Source organism: Bombina bombina, chromosome 1, assembly GCF_027579735.1.
Source record: "Bombina bombina isolate aBomBom1 chromosome 1, aBomBom1.pri, whole genome shotgun sequence".
Taxonomy (NCBI): domain Eukaryota; kingdom Metazoa; phylum Chordata; class Amphibia; order Anura; family Bombinatoridae; genus Bombina; species Bombina bombina.
Window position 1 is genome coordinate 9362304 of NC_069499.1, and position 16440 is coordinate 9378743.

Here is a 16440-nt window from a genome sequence, read left to right on the forward strand (position 1 = left end):
AAAGCAGCACACATATTTATACACCCTGGCATTCCAGAGTCACAGAGCTTCAGGTTACAGAGGGCATTGGTTAAACAGTAAAGCAAACATATGAACAATACAGCAAACCTCTAACAATTGTCTATTCACAGGTAAAACAGATTAACATATTAAGTACTCAGACAATCTGATGTTGGGCAGTCTAGTTAACATAATCACACAAAACCCAATCAGTTTACCTAGACAGACTCCTGAGACACAATCAGATCTGAAACATACATAGAATACATCTTATTACTGAATATAGGAACAGTTCTTATTAGCTATAAAGTCTTTTATGCCCACTTGGCTTATAGAGTCACAATTGCTCCCACAAGGGGCACTCACACCCTGTACCCATCCTGTATTTATGGATACAGGGTGACATGGACATAAAACAGTTATGAAAGTACATGGGGTGTCCAGCATATAAAATTCCATATTTCCATGCAGTCTCTGGGTATCCTTAAGCCCATGTACCTCCTGCCCAAAGAATGTTCCATAACAGGCCCTCAGATCTTGGTGACTCACGCCACAAGGATAACATACAGATTTATAATTGTGCATTGGTCTAATAAGGCAAATGATTTTGTCTAATAGATAAAATGTATAGAAAATTAGTTACAATTGCATTTTCGTAAAAAAGAACTGCGATATAATACATTAATTAGCAAATCACCTTAAAGAGCAGTAAACTTTGTATAGTTACATAGATTTATCTGTATCTCTTATTTGATGAAGTATCGTTATGGTTTCTTTCTACATAAAGTTGTTGTATGTGGTTAGATCTAATTTGTTATTGATACTAGATATTAGAGAGTTACACCTGATGTACTAATTGGGAATTGTTTTAGTGATCAATTTGTTGATTTAATTTATGCTATTAAACTATAAAAATTCAACCATTGTGTCTTATTTATGCAGTAAGTAGGGCTGAGTGTAAAGTCAAATACATAATGAAAAGAACTTAGACATCACTAGACTTAGTACTGAACAATTATAGTCACTCCTGTTATCCAGTGGCTGTCTTTGGTCAATATTAACGAATAATATTTATTAACTATTACAAATAGTCTTACATTTCATAGATCTGGTTACTTCTCCTTCTGTCTTCTCATTACCAGCAAGGTCACCTCACTCTAACCTTACATCCCATAGGCCTTGTCGCTTCTCCTCCTGTCCTCTCACTACCTGCGGGGTCACTTTAATCTCACATCCCATAGATCTGGTCACTTCTCCTTCTGTCCTCTCATTACCAGCAAGGTCACCTCACTCTAACCTTATATCCCATAGGCCTTGTCGCTTCTCCTCCTGTCCTCTCACTACCTGCGGGGTAACTTTAATCTCACCTCACATCCCATAGATCTGGTCACTTCTCTTGTCCCCTCATTACCAGCAGGGTCACCATCACTCTAACCTTATATCTCATACCTGCGGGGCCACTTTAATCTCATCCCATAGATCTGCTCACTTCTCCTGTCCCCTCATTACCAGCAAGGTCACCTCACTCTAACCTTACATCCCATAGGCCTTGTCGCTTCTCCTGTCCCCTTATTACCAGCATGGTCACCTCACTCTAACCTTATATCCCATAGGCCTTGTCGCTTCTCCTCTTGTCCTCTCACTACCTGCGGGGTCACTTTAATCTCACCTCACATCCCATAGATCTGGTCACTTCTCATGTCCCCTCATTACCAGCAGGGTCACCTCACTCTAACCTTATATCCCATAGGCCTTGTCTCTTCTCTTCCTGTCCTCTCAATACCACAGTTCAGATATGACAAACAGGGCCACTGCAAACACCTCTCAGTAAATCCACAGCAACTTTGTTCCACAGCACCAATCACGAGGAGAAAATCTTTAGTCTTTAAAGCATTTATTGATCCTTTAGCTTATACAAAGCATAGGCACACAGCAGCTGTCACCACACAAGGGTTCACCTTAGTCTCACCTAACATCCCATACGTGTGATCACTTCTCCTGTCACCACCGATGGGGTCACCTTGCTCTCACCTTCTGCAGTTGCAGTCTATGATTAAGTGTATGCTCTCTGCCCAGGCTTTACCACATCACACTCTGGACCTTTGTTCTGGCTTTGGGACACTTCCTGTCTGAGGTTTGCATCTATCATACGGCTGAGATGACCATTGGGGTGATGGCTCCACTGATGGTGTCTAGTAAGTAAACGCCTCTCTTAACAATCTTTACAAATCCTGCTCTGCAGGTGAGGTTACCCTATTCTTCCACCTGTGTTATGGGGCCCTACCTTATGCTCCCTCCCATGCTGTGTGTGTTACTATCTTATGCTCCCTCCCGTGGTCTGCAGGTGACCTTACCTTATGTTCCCTCTCATGTACTGCTAGTGATTGTGACGGACTTCAGGGTACCCTGCCTGGGTATGTCCGCCTGTTCAGCTTCCCTAAAGCTGGAACCACCAATAAACACAAAAATACCCCAATAATCAGACAAGACACTTTATTGGAGGGTGTACAGACATTTTATACATTTTTAGGGACCATCCCCCTTCAACTAGCTAATCCCATCAGACTGGGGAGAACAAAAAGAAGGGCTGTTGACACAGATGTCAAGTAGGGAAACATTGGGAAGACTATTGACATAGATAACAGTGGGTCTGACTCTAGGCCCGTAGGGTCCTTTTGATATGTAATAGGATTAGTGGTGCCAAAGAGTCTGGGGCAAGTTTTAATGATAAGAAATTAGTCATCCGGGTGGGGTTATACGGGTGACCGAAAACAGTTCCAGGAGGCCGGTACGGACGGCTGTGCCTTAGCCGCTCAAACCACAACACTGCCCCGAATACTCCCCCGTTTTGTTAATGATACCCCTGCAGTCCTCAGCCCTTAGTTAATCACGGTGACGTTACCTTAAGTTCCCTCTCCTGTACTGCTAATGACGTTATGTTCCCTCTCATGTACTGCTAGTGACGTTACCTTATGCTCCCTCTCATGTACTGCTAGTGATGTTACCTTATGTTCCCTCTCATGTACTGCTAGTGACGTTATGTTCCCTCTCATGTACTGCTAGTGACGTTATGTTCCCTCTCATGTACTGCTAGTGACGTTATGTTCCCTCTCATGTACTGCTAGTGACGTTACCTTATGTTCCCTCTCATGTACTGCTAGTGACGTTATGTTCCCTCTCATGTACTGCTAGTGACGTTATGTTCCCTCTCATGTACTGCTAGTGACGTTATGTTCCCTCTCATGTACTGCTAGTGACGTTACCTTATGTTCCCTCTCATGTACTGCTAGTGACGTTACCTTTATGTTCCCTCTCATGTACTGCTAGTGACGTTATGTTCCCTCTCATGTACTGCTAGTGACGTTACCTTATGTTCCCTCTCATGTACTGCTAGTGACGTTATGTTCCCTCTCATGTACTGCTAGTGACGTTATGTTCCCTCTCATGTACTGCTAGTGACGTTACCTTATGTTCCCTCTCATGTACTGCTAGTGACGTTACCTTTATGTTCCCTCTCATGTACTGCTAGTGACGTTATGTTCCCTCTCATGTACTGCTAGTGACGTTATGTTCCCTCTCATGTACTGCTAGTGACGTTATGTTCCCTCTCATGTACTGCTAGTGACGTTACCTTATGTTCCCTCTCATGTACTGCTAGTGACGTTACCTTTATGTTCCCTCTCATGTACTGCTAGTGACGTTATGTTCCCTCTCATGTACTGCTAGTGACGTTACCTTATGTTCCCTCTCATGTACTGCTAGTGACGTTATGTTCCCTCTCATGTACTGCTAGTGACGTTATGTTCCCTCTCATGTACTGCTAGTGACGTTACCTTATGTTCCCTCTCATGTACTGCTAGTGACGTTATGTTCCCTCTCATGTACTGCTAGTGACGTTATGTTCCCTCTCATGTACTGCTAGTGACGTTATGTTCCCTCTCATGTACTGCTAGTGACGTTACCTTATGTTCCCTCTCATGTACTGCTAGTGACGTTACCTTTATGTTCCCTCTCATGTACTGCTAGTGACGTTATGTTCCCTCTCATGTACTGCTAGTGACGTTACCTTATGTTCCCTCTCATGTACTGCTAGTGACGTTATGTTCCCTCTCATGTACTGCTAGTGACGTTATGTTCCCTCTCATGTACTGCTAGTGACGTTACCTTATGTTCCCTCTCATGTACTGCTAGTGACGTTACCTTATGTTCCCTCTCATGTACTGCTAGTGACGTTATGTTCCCTCTCATGTACTGCTAGTGACGTTATGTTCCCTCTCATGTACTGCTAGTGACGTTACCTTATGTTCCCTCTCATGTACTGCTAGTGACGTTATGTTCCCTCTCATGTACTGCTAGTGACGTTACCTTATGTTCCCTCTCATGTACTGCTAGTGACGTTACCTTTATGTTCCCTCTCATGTACTGCTAGTGACGTTACCTTATGTTCTCTCCCGTGCCCTATGAGTGATATTCTTCTTGACATAAGATGTACAGTGTAATCATTGAAAAGCAGTAATCGCGTGTGATAAACTGAGGGTGAAGCAGTGATCTTTAGTGATGTGCTGTCAGAGCTCTTGCAAACTGCTTTGAGCTTTGCTGTAGACTCAATGACAGACCCCCCCCCACAGCATAAAATAGTATTCCTGTAAACAACTTGGTGGCAGAAGAGGGCTATTTGGCAGTGAAGTGGTTAATTATGTGCCGTGATGATGTCACCTCAGCACATCTACTAATTTTTAAGACGCTCACATTATATTAGATAGATCAATATACAGATAACGCACATACTATAATAATCATGATATTATGGATGTCGCTGCTATTAATGATTTATTTGTATACATTTTACACAGATTGTAAAGACAAAATCCAGAAAAAAAATATTTGCTCCCACTATTTTGGTCTCGCCCCTGGCTGTAGCTAATGTGACCAGCAATGATATAAGCTTTGGTTGCTCTGACCCTGACAAGTGACCTAAAGGGAGGGAGCTTCTATGTCACCATGTAATGAGCAAGTGTCCTCAGCTGTAAGATTCTCATCCTGTGCCAAACCATACAGAGGATGCACAAGATGCTGCCAGGAACTCCTATAAAGCAAATACTAATTTGTATGCAGTTCCCCAATGTGAAGAGACATGATATAGAGCAGGGCTTGACAAATATGTTCAAAATCTATAAAACCAGGTATATAATGTACATGTGTATATAAGATGCAGCTGGTGGGAACTCTTGGGGCTAATATTAAGGTGCCTGTTGCTTCTTGTCACCTGGGTTTGTCGAGCTCTAAAAATATTTGATTAAATTGGTCTTTCTGTGTTTTCTCTACACAGCGTGTGATGAACAGAAACACTCTGATGTTGGGATATTAACACAAGACCACAGACACACAACATATAACACATTCATAAGTAAGGTGTGGGGCAGTTTTGGTCACAGGGTAGACGATGGTGTGTTAGCCCTGGTGCTTAGGTTTGTGAGTTTTTCTCTGTGTGTGGTACAAATAATCACATTACAACTCCCTTGGCTTAGGCATTATGTGCCCACCCTGTGTACTAGATTGTGTCTGTACAGATATAACATTTTATTACATCAGCTCAGGGTGAAGGATATAAATGTATTAATGTTGTGATACTCTAGCACCTGTAGCATTTGCTATAAAAGCCCTTTGTTTCTTCCCTACAAGTGCAGTTGGCTTGTTGTATGGTAAACATGTTCATTCACTCAGATTGTTGCATTTACACTTTGGTGTCAGCATAATCACCTGCTGTAATACCCCTACTGTACCCTGTGCGTGTCAGATCTTTTGATCATACTAACACATCATTGGGTTTTGCAGTTCAATATTTGTTATTTTTGTCTTCTGTTCTGAGGATAGTATATGGGTCCTTGCTGCTACTATTCTGGACAATAGTCCTCTTCTCCTCCCCCCCCCCCTTCCCTGTGCCCTAAATCTTGTGCTGAATCTTCATTATTCCCCATTGGTCTCCTCTGTAGGTTTCTCCATCCTGGGAATGCTCATCGGATTTCAGTATCTAGAGGTTCTGCAAGAGCCGCCTGTCCCTCTGAACAAGAAAAGGAACTGAACCCTTCTGTAGTGGGGATTGTTTCTGGATATCACAGCTTCTGCAGCTGGTCCGGTGTGGTGCTCTCTACACGTTCTCTTACCCTGATATCCTCCATAATTTGGCAGTAACCACTTTGGTTAATAAATAATAATTTTTACCTCCCCATACTCCTTACACACATTCCAGTGCAAATTGTTATTTGTTCACAAGTCTTTGGTGCCAACATATAATACTGACTGATGCTGTAGCACATCCTCTCAAGCGTCCAGGAGCGGCGATGGAACCTCGGTGGTGCTTGAATTTGCCAAAGGTACAACCTGCACAAGACAAATGGGGACAGTGTGCCATTAACCTGTTGTCACACAGTGATCTGCACCAAGCACCTACAAACCGTCTGAGTCACATTGTGGGTAGTGAGGGATGCACCTTGCAATAATGTAGGTCTCTAAATACACATTGTATAAACTTTATCAGCGTGTCTTAAACTCCCATCTGTCTGGTGTACCAGAACAAAAACATGTAATCTAATAAAACATGTAAAAAATCTCCCTGCTTTCTCAGGCATGTGTTTTATCTGAGGACTGTAAGTAGATAGTTGCCTGTGTTTATTATGTGTTTTCTGTGTGTGGTGTGCGCTCTTCTTGTGATCAGTTGCCTGCGTGTGTGGTGTGCTTGTGATCAGTTGCCTGCGTGTGTGTGTGTGGTGTGCTTGTGATCAGTTGCCTGCGTGTGTGTGTGTGTGGTGTGCTTGTGATCAGTTGCCTGCGTGTGTGTGTGTGTGGTGTGCTTGTGATCAGTTGCCTGCGTGTGTGTGTGTGTGGTGTGCTTGTGATCAGTTGCCTGCGTGTGTGTGTGTGTGGTGTGCTTGTGATCAATTGCCTGCGTGTGTGTGTGTGGTGTGCTTGTGATCAATTGCCTGCGTGTGTGTGTGTGGTGTGCTTGTGATCAGTTGCCTGCGTGTGTGTGTGTGGTGTGCTTGTGATCAGTTGCCTGCGTGTGTGTGTGTGGTGTGCTTGTGATCAGTTGCCTGCGTGTGTGTGTGTGGTGTGCTTGTGATCAGTTGCCTGCGTGTGTGTGTGTGGTGTGCTTGTGATCAGTTGCCTGCGTGTGTGTGTGTGGTGTGCTTGTGATCAGTTGCCTGCGTGTGTGTGTGTGGTGTGCTTGTGATCAGTTGCCTGCGTGTGTGTGTGGTGTGCTTGTGATCAGTTGCCTGCGTGTGTGTGTGTGTGTGGTGTGCTTGTGATCAGTTGCCTGCGTGTGTGTGTGTGGTGTGCTTGTGATCAGTTGCCTGCGTGTGTGTGTGTGTGTGGTGTGCTTGTGATCAGTTGCCTGCGTGTGTGTGTGGTGTGCTTGTGATCAATTGCCTGCGTGTGTGTGTGGTGTGCTTGTGATCAGTTGCCTGCGTGTGTGTGTGGTGTGCTTGTGATCAGTTGCCTGCGTGTGTGTGTGGTGTGCTTGTGATCAGTTGCCTGCGTGTGTGTGGTGTGCTTGTGATCAGTTGCCTGCGTGTGTGTGTGTGTGGTGTGCTTGTGATCAGTTGCCTGCGTGTGTGTGGTGTGCTTGTGATCAGTTGCCTGCGTGTGTGTGTGTGGTGTGCTTGTGATCAGTTGCCTGCGTGTGTGTGTGGTGTGCTTGTGATCAGTTGCCTGCGTGTGTGTGATCAGTTGCCTGCGTGTGTGTGATGTGCTTGTGATCAGTTGCCTGCTTGTGATCAGTTGCGTGCGTGTGATGTGCGCTCTGCTTGTGATCAGTTGCCTGCGTGTGTGTGCTCTGCTTGTAAGTAGTTGCCTGCGTGTGTGTGATCAGTTGCCTGCGTGTGTGCGCTCTGCTTGTAAGCAGTTGCCTGCGTGTGTGTAATGTGCTTGATCAGTTGCCTTTGCGTGTGTGGTCTGCTTGTGATCAGTTGCCTGCGTGTGTGCGCTCTGCTTGTGAGCAGTTGCCTGCGTGTGTGCGCTCTGCTTGTGAGCAGTTGCCTGCGTTTGTGCGCTCTGCTTGTAAGCAGTTGCCTGCGTGTGTGTAATGTGCTTGATCAGTTGCCTTTGCGTGTGTGGTCTGCTTGTGATCAGTTGCCTGCGTGTGTGCGCTCTGCTTGTGAGCAGTTGCCTGCGTGTGTGCGCTCTGCTTGTGAGCAGTTGCCTGCGTGTGTGCGCTCTGCTTGTGAGCAGTTGCCTGCGTTTGTGTGCTCTGCTTGTGAGCAGTTGCCTGCGTGTGTGTGATGTGCTTGTGAGCAGTTGCCTGCGTGTGTGCGCTCTGCTTGTGAGCAGTTGCCTGCGTGTGTGCGCTCTGCTTGTGAGCAGTTGCCTGCGTGTGTGTGATGTGCTTGTGATCAGTTGCCTGCGTGTGTGTGCTCTGCTTGTGATCAGTTGCCTGCGTTTGTGTGCTCTGCTTGTGATCAGTTGCCTGCGTGCGTGATGTGCTTGTGATCAGTTGCCTGCGTGTGTGTGCTCTGCTTGTGATCAGTTGCCTGCGTGCGTGATGTGCTTGTGATCAGTTGCCTGTGTGCGTGTGATCAGTTCCCTGCGTGTGTGTGATGTGCGTGTGTGCTCTGCTTGTGATCAGTTGCCTGCGTGCGATGTGCTTGTGATCAGTTGCCTGTGTGCGTGTGATCAGTTCCCTGCGTGTGTGTGTGGTGTGCGTGTGTGCTCTGCGTGTGATCATTTGCCTGCGTGTGTGTGGTGTGCTTGTGATCAGTTGCATGTGTGGTGTGTGCTCTGCATGTGATCAGTTGCCTGTGCGTGGTGTACGCTCTGCGTGTGATCTGTTGCCTGCATTTGTGGTGTGTGATCTGTTGCCTGCGTGTGTGGCGTGCGCTCTGCATGTGATCAGTTCCCTGCGTGTGTGTGGTGTACGCTCTGCTTGTGATCAGTTGCCTGTGCGTGTGTGGTGTACGCTCTGCTTGTGATCAGTTACCTGCGTGTGTGTGGTGTACGCTCTGCTTGTGATCAGTTGCCTGCGTGCGTGTGGTGTACGCTCTGCTTGTGATCAGTTGCCTGCGTGCGTGTGGTGTACGCTCTGCTTGTGATCAGCTGCCAGCATGCGTGTGATGTGCTTGTGATCAGTTGCGTGCGTGTGGTGTGTGCTCTGCTTGTGATCAGTTGCCGGCGTGCGTGTGATGTGCACTCTGGTTGTGATCAGTTGCCTGTGTGTGTGGTTTGCGCACTCTGCTTGTGATCAGTCGCCTCCGTGTGTGCTCTGCTTGTGATCAGTTGCCTGCGTGCATGTGATGTGCTTGTGATCATTTGCATGCGTGCGTGTGGTGTGCGCTCTGCTTGTGATCAGTTGCCTGCGTGTGTGTGGTGTGCTTGTGATCAGTTGTCTGCGTGCGTTTGATGTGCTTGTGATCAGTTGCCTGCGCGTGTGTGGTGTGCGCTCTGCTTGTGATCAGTTGCCTGCGTTTGTGTGGTGTGCGCTCTGCTTGTGATCAGTTGCCTGTGTGTATGGTTTGCGCGCTCTGCTTGTGATCAGTTGCCTGCATGTGCTCTGCTTGTGATCAGTTGCCTGCATGTGTGTGGTGTGCTTGTGATCATTTGCCTGCGCTTGGTATCAATTGCCTGCGTGTGTGTGGTGTGTGCTCTGCATGTGATCAGTTGCGTGTGTGGTGTGTGCTCTGCATGTGATCAGTTGCCTGTGCGTGTGTGGTGTACGCTCTGCGTGTGATCTGTTGCCTGCGTTTGTGGTGTGAGCTCTGCGTGTGATCTGTTGCCTGCGTGTGTGTGTGTGGTGTACGCTCTGCTTGTGATCAGTTACCTGTGTGTGTGTGGTGTACGCTCTGCTTGTGATCAGTTACCTGCGTGTGTGTGTGGTGTACGCTCTGCTTGTGATCAGTTGCCTGCGTGCGTGTGATGTGTGCTCTGCTTGTGATCAGCTGCTAGCATGCATGTGATGTGCTTGTGATCAGTTGCGTGCGTGTGGTGTGTGCTCTGCTTGTGATCAGTTGCCTGTGTGTGGTTTGCGCGCTCTGCTTGTGATCAGTCGCCTCCGTGTGTGCTCTGCTTGTGATCAGTTGCCTGCGTGCGTTTGATGTTTGCTCTGCTTGTGATCAGTTGCCTGCGTGTGTTGTGTGTGCTCTGCTTGTGATCAGTTGCCTGTGTGTGTGGTTTGCGCGCTTTGCTTGTGATCAGTTGCCTGTGTGTGTGGTTTGCGCGCTCTGCTTGTGATCAGTTGCCTGCGTGTGCTCTCTGCTTGTGATCAGTTGCCTGCGTGTGCGCTCTGCTTGTGATCAGTTGCCTGCGTGTGTTTGATGTGTGCTCTGCTTGTGATCAGTTGCCTGCGTGTGGTGTGCTTGTGATCAATTGCCTGCGTGTGGTGTGCTTGTGACCAGTTGCATGTGTGGTGTGTGCTCTGCATGTGATCAGTTGCCTGTGCATGTGTGTGGTGTGCGCTCTTCGTGTGATATGTTGCGTGCGTGCGTGCGTGATGTACGCTCTGCGTGTGATCAGTTGCCTGCGTGTATGATGTGCGCTCTGCGTGTGATCAGTTCCCTGCGTGTGTGGTGTGCACTCTGCGTGTGATCAGTTCCTTGCGTGTGTGTGTGATCAGTTGCCTGTGTGTCGCGTACGCTCTGCGTGTGATCATTTACCTGCATGTGTGTGGTGTACGCTCTGCTTGTGATCAGTTGCCTGTGTGCGTGTGATGTGCGCTCTGCTTTTGATCAGTTGCCAGCGTGCGTGTGATGTGTTTGTGATCAGTTGCCTGCGTGTGTGTGGTGTGCGCTCTGCTTGTGATCAGTCGCATGCGTGTGGTGTGTGCTCTGCTTGTGATCAGTTGCCTGTGTGTGTTGTGTGCGCTCTGCTTGTGATCAGTTGCCTGCGTGTGTGTGGTGTACGCTCTGCTTGTGATCAGTTGCCTGTGCATGTGTGGTGTACGCTCTGCTTGTGATCAGTTGCCTGTGTGTGTGGTGTGCTTGTGATCAGTTGCCTGCGTGCGTTTGATGTTTGCTCTGCTTGTGATCAGTTCCCTGCGTGTGTGTGGTGTGCACTCTGCGTGTGATCAGTTGCCTGCGTGTGTTGTGTGCGCTCTGCTTGTGATCAGTTGCCTGCGTGTGTTGTGTGCGCTCTGCTTGTGATCAGTTGCCTGCGTGTGTGTGATGTGCGCTCTGCTTGTGATCAGTTGCCTGTGCGTTGATGTGCCTGCTTGTGATCAGTTGCCTGCGTGCGTGTGATGTGCGCTCTGCTTGTGATCAGTTGCGTGCGTGCGTGTGATGTGCGCTCTGCTTGTGATCAGTTGCCTGCGTGTGTGTGGTGTACGCTCTGCTTGTGATCAGTTGCCTGTGCGTGTGATGTGCGCTCTGCTTGTGATCAGTTGCCTGCGTGTGTGTGGTGTATGCTCTGCTTGTGATCAGTTGCCTGCGTGCGTGTGATGTGCGCTCTGCTTGTGATCAGTTGCCTGCGTGAGTGTGATGTGCGCTCTGCTTGTGATCAGTTGCCTGCGTGTGTGTGGTGTGCGTTCTGCTTGTGATCAGTTGCGTGCGTGTGGTGTGCGCTCTGCTTGTGATCAGTTGCCTGTGTGTGTGGTTTGCGCGCTTAGCTTGTGATCAGTAGCCTGTGTGCGTGTGGTGTGCGCTCTGCTTGTGATCAGTTGCCTGTGTGTGTGGTTTGCGTGCTCTGCTTGGGATCAGTTGCCTGCGTGTGTGCTTTGCTTGGGATCAGATGTCTGTGCATGTTTGGTGTACGCTATGCTTGTGATCAGTTGCCTGAGTGCGTGTGATGTGCGCTCTGCTTGTGATCAGTTGCCTGCGTGTGTGTGGTGTGCTTGTGATCAGTTGCCTGCGTGTGTGTGGTGTGCTTGTGATCAGTTGCCTGCGTGTGTGTGGTGTGCTTGTGATCAGTTGCCTGCGTTTGTGGTGTGTGCTCTGCTTGTGCTCAGTTGCCTGCGTTTGTGGTGTGTGCTCTGCTTGTGCTCAGTTGCCTGCGTGTGGTGTGCGCTCTGCTTGTGATCAGTTGCCTGCGTGCGTGTGATGTGCGCTCTGCTTGTGATCAGTTGCCAGCGTGCGTGTGATGTGCGCTCTGCTTGTGATCAGTTGCCAGCGTGCGTGTGTGTGATGTGCTTGTGATCAGTTGCCTGCGTGTGTGGTGTGCGCTGTGCTTGTGATCAGTTGCCTGCGTGCATGCGGTGTGCGCTCTGCTTGTGATCAGTTGCCTGCGTGCATTTGATGTTTGCTCTGCTTGTGATCAATTGCCTGCGTGTGTGGTGTGCTTGTGATTAATTGCCTGCATGTGTGTGATGTGTGCTCTGCTTGTTATCAGTTGCCTGTGTGTGATGTGTGCTCTGCTTGTTATCAGTTGCCTGTGTGTGATGTGTGCTCTGCTTGTGATCAGTTGCCTGTGTGTGTGGTTTGCGCGCTTTGCTTGTGATCAGATGCGTGCGTGTGCGCTCTGGTTGTGATCAGTTGCCTGCGTGTGTGGTTTGCGTGCTCTGCTTGTGATCAGTTGCCTGCGTGTGTGTGGTGTGCTTGTGATCAGTTGCCTGCGTGTGTGTGGTGTGCTTGTGATCAGTTGCCTGCGTGTGTGTGGTGTGCTTGTGATCAGTTGCCTGCGTGTGTGTGGTGTGCTTGTGATCAGTTGCCTGCGTGTGTGTGGTGTGCTTGTGATCAGTTGCCTGCGTGTGTGTGGTGGGCTTGTGATCAGTTGCCTGCGTGTGTGTGGTGGGCTTGTGATCAGTTGCCTGCGTGTGTGTGTGTGTAGGGCTTGTGATCAGTTGCCTGCATGTGTGTGGTGTGTTTGTGATCAGTTGCGTGCGTGCTATGCATGTGATCAGTTGCCTGTGCATGTGTGTGGTGTACGCTCTGCGTGTGATCTGTTGCCTGCGTGTGTGGTGTGCGCTCTGCGTGTGATCAGTTCCCTGCGTGTGTGTGGTGTGAGCTCTGCGTGTGATCAGTTCCCTTCCTGTGTGTGGTCGTTTGCCTGCCTGTGTGGTGTGCACTCTGCGTGTGATCAGTTGCCTGTGAGCGTGTGGTGTGCGCTCTGCGTGTGATCAGTTCCCTGCATGTGTGTGAGATCAGTTGCCTGTGTGTGCTCTGCTTGTGATCAGTTGCAAGCGTGCATGTGGTATGCGCTCTGCTTGTGAACAATTGCCTGCGTGTGTGGTGTGCTTGTGATTAATTGCCTGCCTGTGTGTGATGTGTGCTCTGCTTGTTATCAGTTGCCTGTGTGTGATGTGTGCTCTGCTTGTTATCAGTTGCCTGCGTGTGTGTGGTGTGCTTGTGATCAGTTGCCTGCGTGCGTGTGGTGTGCGCTCTGCTTGTGATCAATTGCCTGTGTGTGTGGTGTACGCTCTGCTTGTGATCAGTCGCCTGTGCGTGTGGTGTATGTTCTGCTTGTAATCAGTTGCCTGTGCGTGTGGTGTATGTTCTGCTTATGATCAGTTGCGTGCGTGCGATGTGCGCTCTGCTTGTGATCAGTTGCGTGTGTGTAGTGTGCTTGTGATCAGTTGCCTGCGTGCGTGTGATGTGCGCTCTGCTTGTGATCAGTTGCCTGCGTGCGTGTGGTGTGCGCTCTGCTTGTGATCAGTTGCCTGTGTGTGTGGTTTGCGCGCTTTGCTTGTGATCAGTTGCGTGCGTGTGCGCTCTGGTTGTGATCAGTTGCCTGTGTGTGTGGTTTGCGTGCTCTGCTTGTGATCAGTTGCCTGCGTGTGTGTGGTGTGCTTGTGATCAGTTGCCTGCGTGTGTGTGGTGTGCTTGTGATCAGTTGCCTGCGTGTGTGTGGTGTGCGCTATGCTTGTGATCAGTTGCCTGAGTGCGTGTGATGTGCGCTCTGCTTGTGATCAGTTGCCTGGGTGCGTGCGTGTGGTGTGCGCTCTGCTTGTGATCAGTTGCCTGTGCGTGTGGTGTACGCTCTGCTTGTGATCAGTTGCCTGTGCGTGTGGTGTACGCTCTGCTTGTGATCAGTTGCCTGTGCGTGTGGTGTATGTTCTGCTTGTGATCAGTTGCCTGTGCGTGTGGTGTACGCTCTGCTTGTGATCAGTTGCCTGTGCGTGTGGTGTACGCTCTGCTTGTGATCAGTTGCCTGTGCGTGTGGTGTATGTTCTGCTTGTGATCAGTTGCCTGTGCGTGTGGTGTATGTTCTGCTTGTGATCAGTTGCGTGCGTGCGATGTGCGCTCTGCTTGTGATCAGTTGCGTGTGTGTAGTGTGCTTGTGATCAGTTGCCTGCGTGCGTGTGATGTGCGCTCTGCTTGTGATCAGTTGCCTGCGTGCGTGTGGTGTGCGCTCTGCTTGTGATCAGTTGCCTGCGTGCGTGTGGTGTGCGCTCTGCTTGTGATCAGTTGCCTGTGTGTGTGGTTTGCGCGCTTTGCTTGTGATCAGTTGCGTGCGTGTGCGCTCTGGTTGTGATCAGTTGCCTGTGTGTGTGGTTTGCGTGCTCTGCTTGTGATCAGTTGCCTGCGTGTGTGTGGTGTGCTTGTGATCAGTTGCCTGCGTGTGTGTGTGGTGTGCTTGGGATCAGTTGCCTGCGTGTGTGTAGTGTGCTTGTGATCAGTTGCCTGCGTGTGTGTGGTGTGCTTGTGATCAGTTGCCTGCGTGTGTGTGGTGGGCTTGTGATCAGTTGCCTGCGTGTGTGTGTAGGGCTTGTGATCAGTTGCCTGAGTGTGTGTGGTGTGCTTGTGATCAGTTGCCTGCGTGTGTGTGGTGCGCTTGTGATCAGTTGCCTGCGTGTGTGTGGTGTGCTTGTGATCAGTTGCCTGCGTGTGTGTGGTGGGCTTGTGATCAGTTGCCTGCGTGTGTGTGTAGGGCTTGTGATCAGTTGCCTGCGTGTGTGTGGTGTGCTTGTGATCAGTTGCGTGCGTGCTATGCATGTGATCAGTTGCCTGTGCATGTGTGTGGTGTACGCTCTGCGTGTGATCTGTTGCCTGCGTGTGTGGTGTGCGCTCTGCGTGTGATCAGTTCCCTGCGTGTGTGTGGTGTGCGCTCTGCGTGTGATCAGTTCCCTTCCTGTGTGTGGTCGTTTGCCTGCCTGTGTGGTGTGCATTCTGCGTGTGATCAGTTGCCTGTGAGCGTGTGGTGTGCGCTCTGCGTGTGATCAGTTCCCTGCGTGTGTGTGATCAGTTGCCTGTGTGCGCTCTGCGTGTGATCAGTTGCCTGTGTGCGTGTGGTGTGTGCTCTACGTGTGATCAGTTGACTGTGCGTGTGGTGTGCGCTCTGCGTGTGATCAGTTGACTGTGTGCGTGTGCGCTCTGCTTGTGATCAATTACCTTTGTGTGTACGCTCTGCTTGTGATCAGTTGCAAGCGTGCATGTGGTATGCGCTATGCTTGTGATCAATTGCCTGCGTGTGTGTTGTGCTTGTGATTAATTGCCTGCATGTGTGTGATGTGTGCTCTGCTTGTTATCAGTTGCCTGTGTGTGATGTGTGCTCTGCTTGTTATCAGTTGCCTGTGTGTGATGTGTGCTCTGCTTGTGATCAGTTGCCTGCGTGTGTGTGGTGTGCGCTCTGCTTGTGATCAGTTGCCTGTGTGTGTGGTTTGCGCGCTTTGCTTGTGATCAGTTGCGTGCGTGTGCGCTCTGGTTGTGATCAGTTGCCTGTGTGTGTGGTTTGCGTGCTCTGCTTGTGATCAGTTGCCTGCGTGTGTGTGGTGTGCTTGTGATCAGTTGCCTGCGTGTGTGTGGTGTGCTTGTGATCAGTTGCCTGCGTGTGTGGTGTGCTTGTGATCAGTTGCCTGCGTGTGTGTGGTGGGCTTGTGATCAGTTGCCTGCGTGTGTGTGGTGGGCTTGTGATCAGTTGCCTGCGTGTGTGTGTGTGTGTGTAGGGCTTGTGATCAGTTGCCTGCATGTGTGTGGTGTGTTTGTGATCAGTTGCATGCGTGCGTGCGTGCTATGCATGTGATCAGTTGCCTGTGCATGTGTGTGGTGTACGCTCTGCGTGTGATCTGTTGCCTGCGTGTGTGGTGTGCGCTCTGCGTGTGATCAGTTCCCTTCCTGTGTGTGGTCGTTTGCCTGCCTGTGTGGTGTGCACTCTGCGTGTGATCAGTTGCCTGTGAGCGTGTGGTGTGCGCTCTGCGTGTGATCAGTTCCCTGCATGTGTGTGAGATCAGTTGCCTGTGTGCGCTCTGCGTGTGATCAGTTGCCTGTGTGCGTGTGGTCAGTTCCCTGCGTGTGTGTGATCAGTTGCCTGTGTGCGCTCTGCGTGTGGTCAGTTGCCTGTGTGCGTGTGGTCAGTTGCCTCTGTGCGCTCTGCGTGTGATCAGTTGCCCGTGTGCGTGGTGTGCGCTCTGTGTGTGATCAGTTGCCTGTGTGCGTGTGGTGTGTGCTCTACGTGTGATCAGTTGACTGTGCGTGTGGTGTGCGCTCTGCGTGTGATCAGTTGACTGTGTGCGTGTGCGCTCTGCTTGTGATCAATTGCCTTTGTGTGTGTGCTCTGCTTGTGATCAGTTGCAAGCGTGCATGT

At 49.6% G+C, this 16440-nt stretch overlaps 2 protein-coding genes across 4 annotated transcripts in view; one reads left to right on the forward strand and one right to left on the reverse strand.

The window, feature by feature from the left end:
- ERG28 (ergosterol biosynthesis 28 homolog) overlaps nucleotides 1–6610 on the forward strand; it is a 35392-nt gene extending 28782 nt beyond the window's left edge. For 2 of the 3 annotated variants that reach the window (XM_053697138.1, XM_053697134.1), the window contains 2 exons: nucleotides 2077–2195; nucleotides 5994–6610. In XM_053697138.1, coding sequence (XP_053553113.1) covers nucleotides 2077–2195; nucleotides 5994–6082 — 208 coding nt within the window. In that variant the 3' untranslated portion in view covers nucleotides 6083–6610. The remainder of the gene's footprint in view (nucleotides 1–2076; nucleotides 2196–5993) is intronic. The other variant, XM_053697139.1, reaches the window with a different exon arrangement.
- The window catches only part of FLVCR2 (FLVCR heme transporter 2), a 364922-nt gene continuing 354695 nt past the window's right edge, over nucleotides 6214–16440 (reverse strand). The window contains exon 12 of the mRNA XM_053697130.1: nucleotides 6214–6381. The gene's annotated coding sequence lies outside the window, so the exon portion shown is untranslated. The remainder of the gene's footprint in view (nucleotides 6382–16440) is intronic.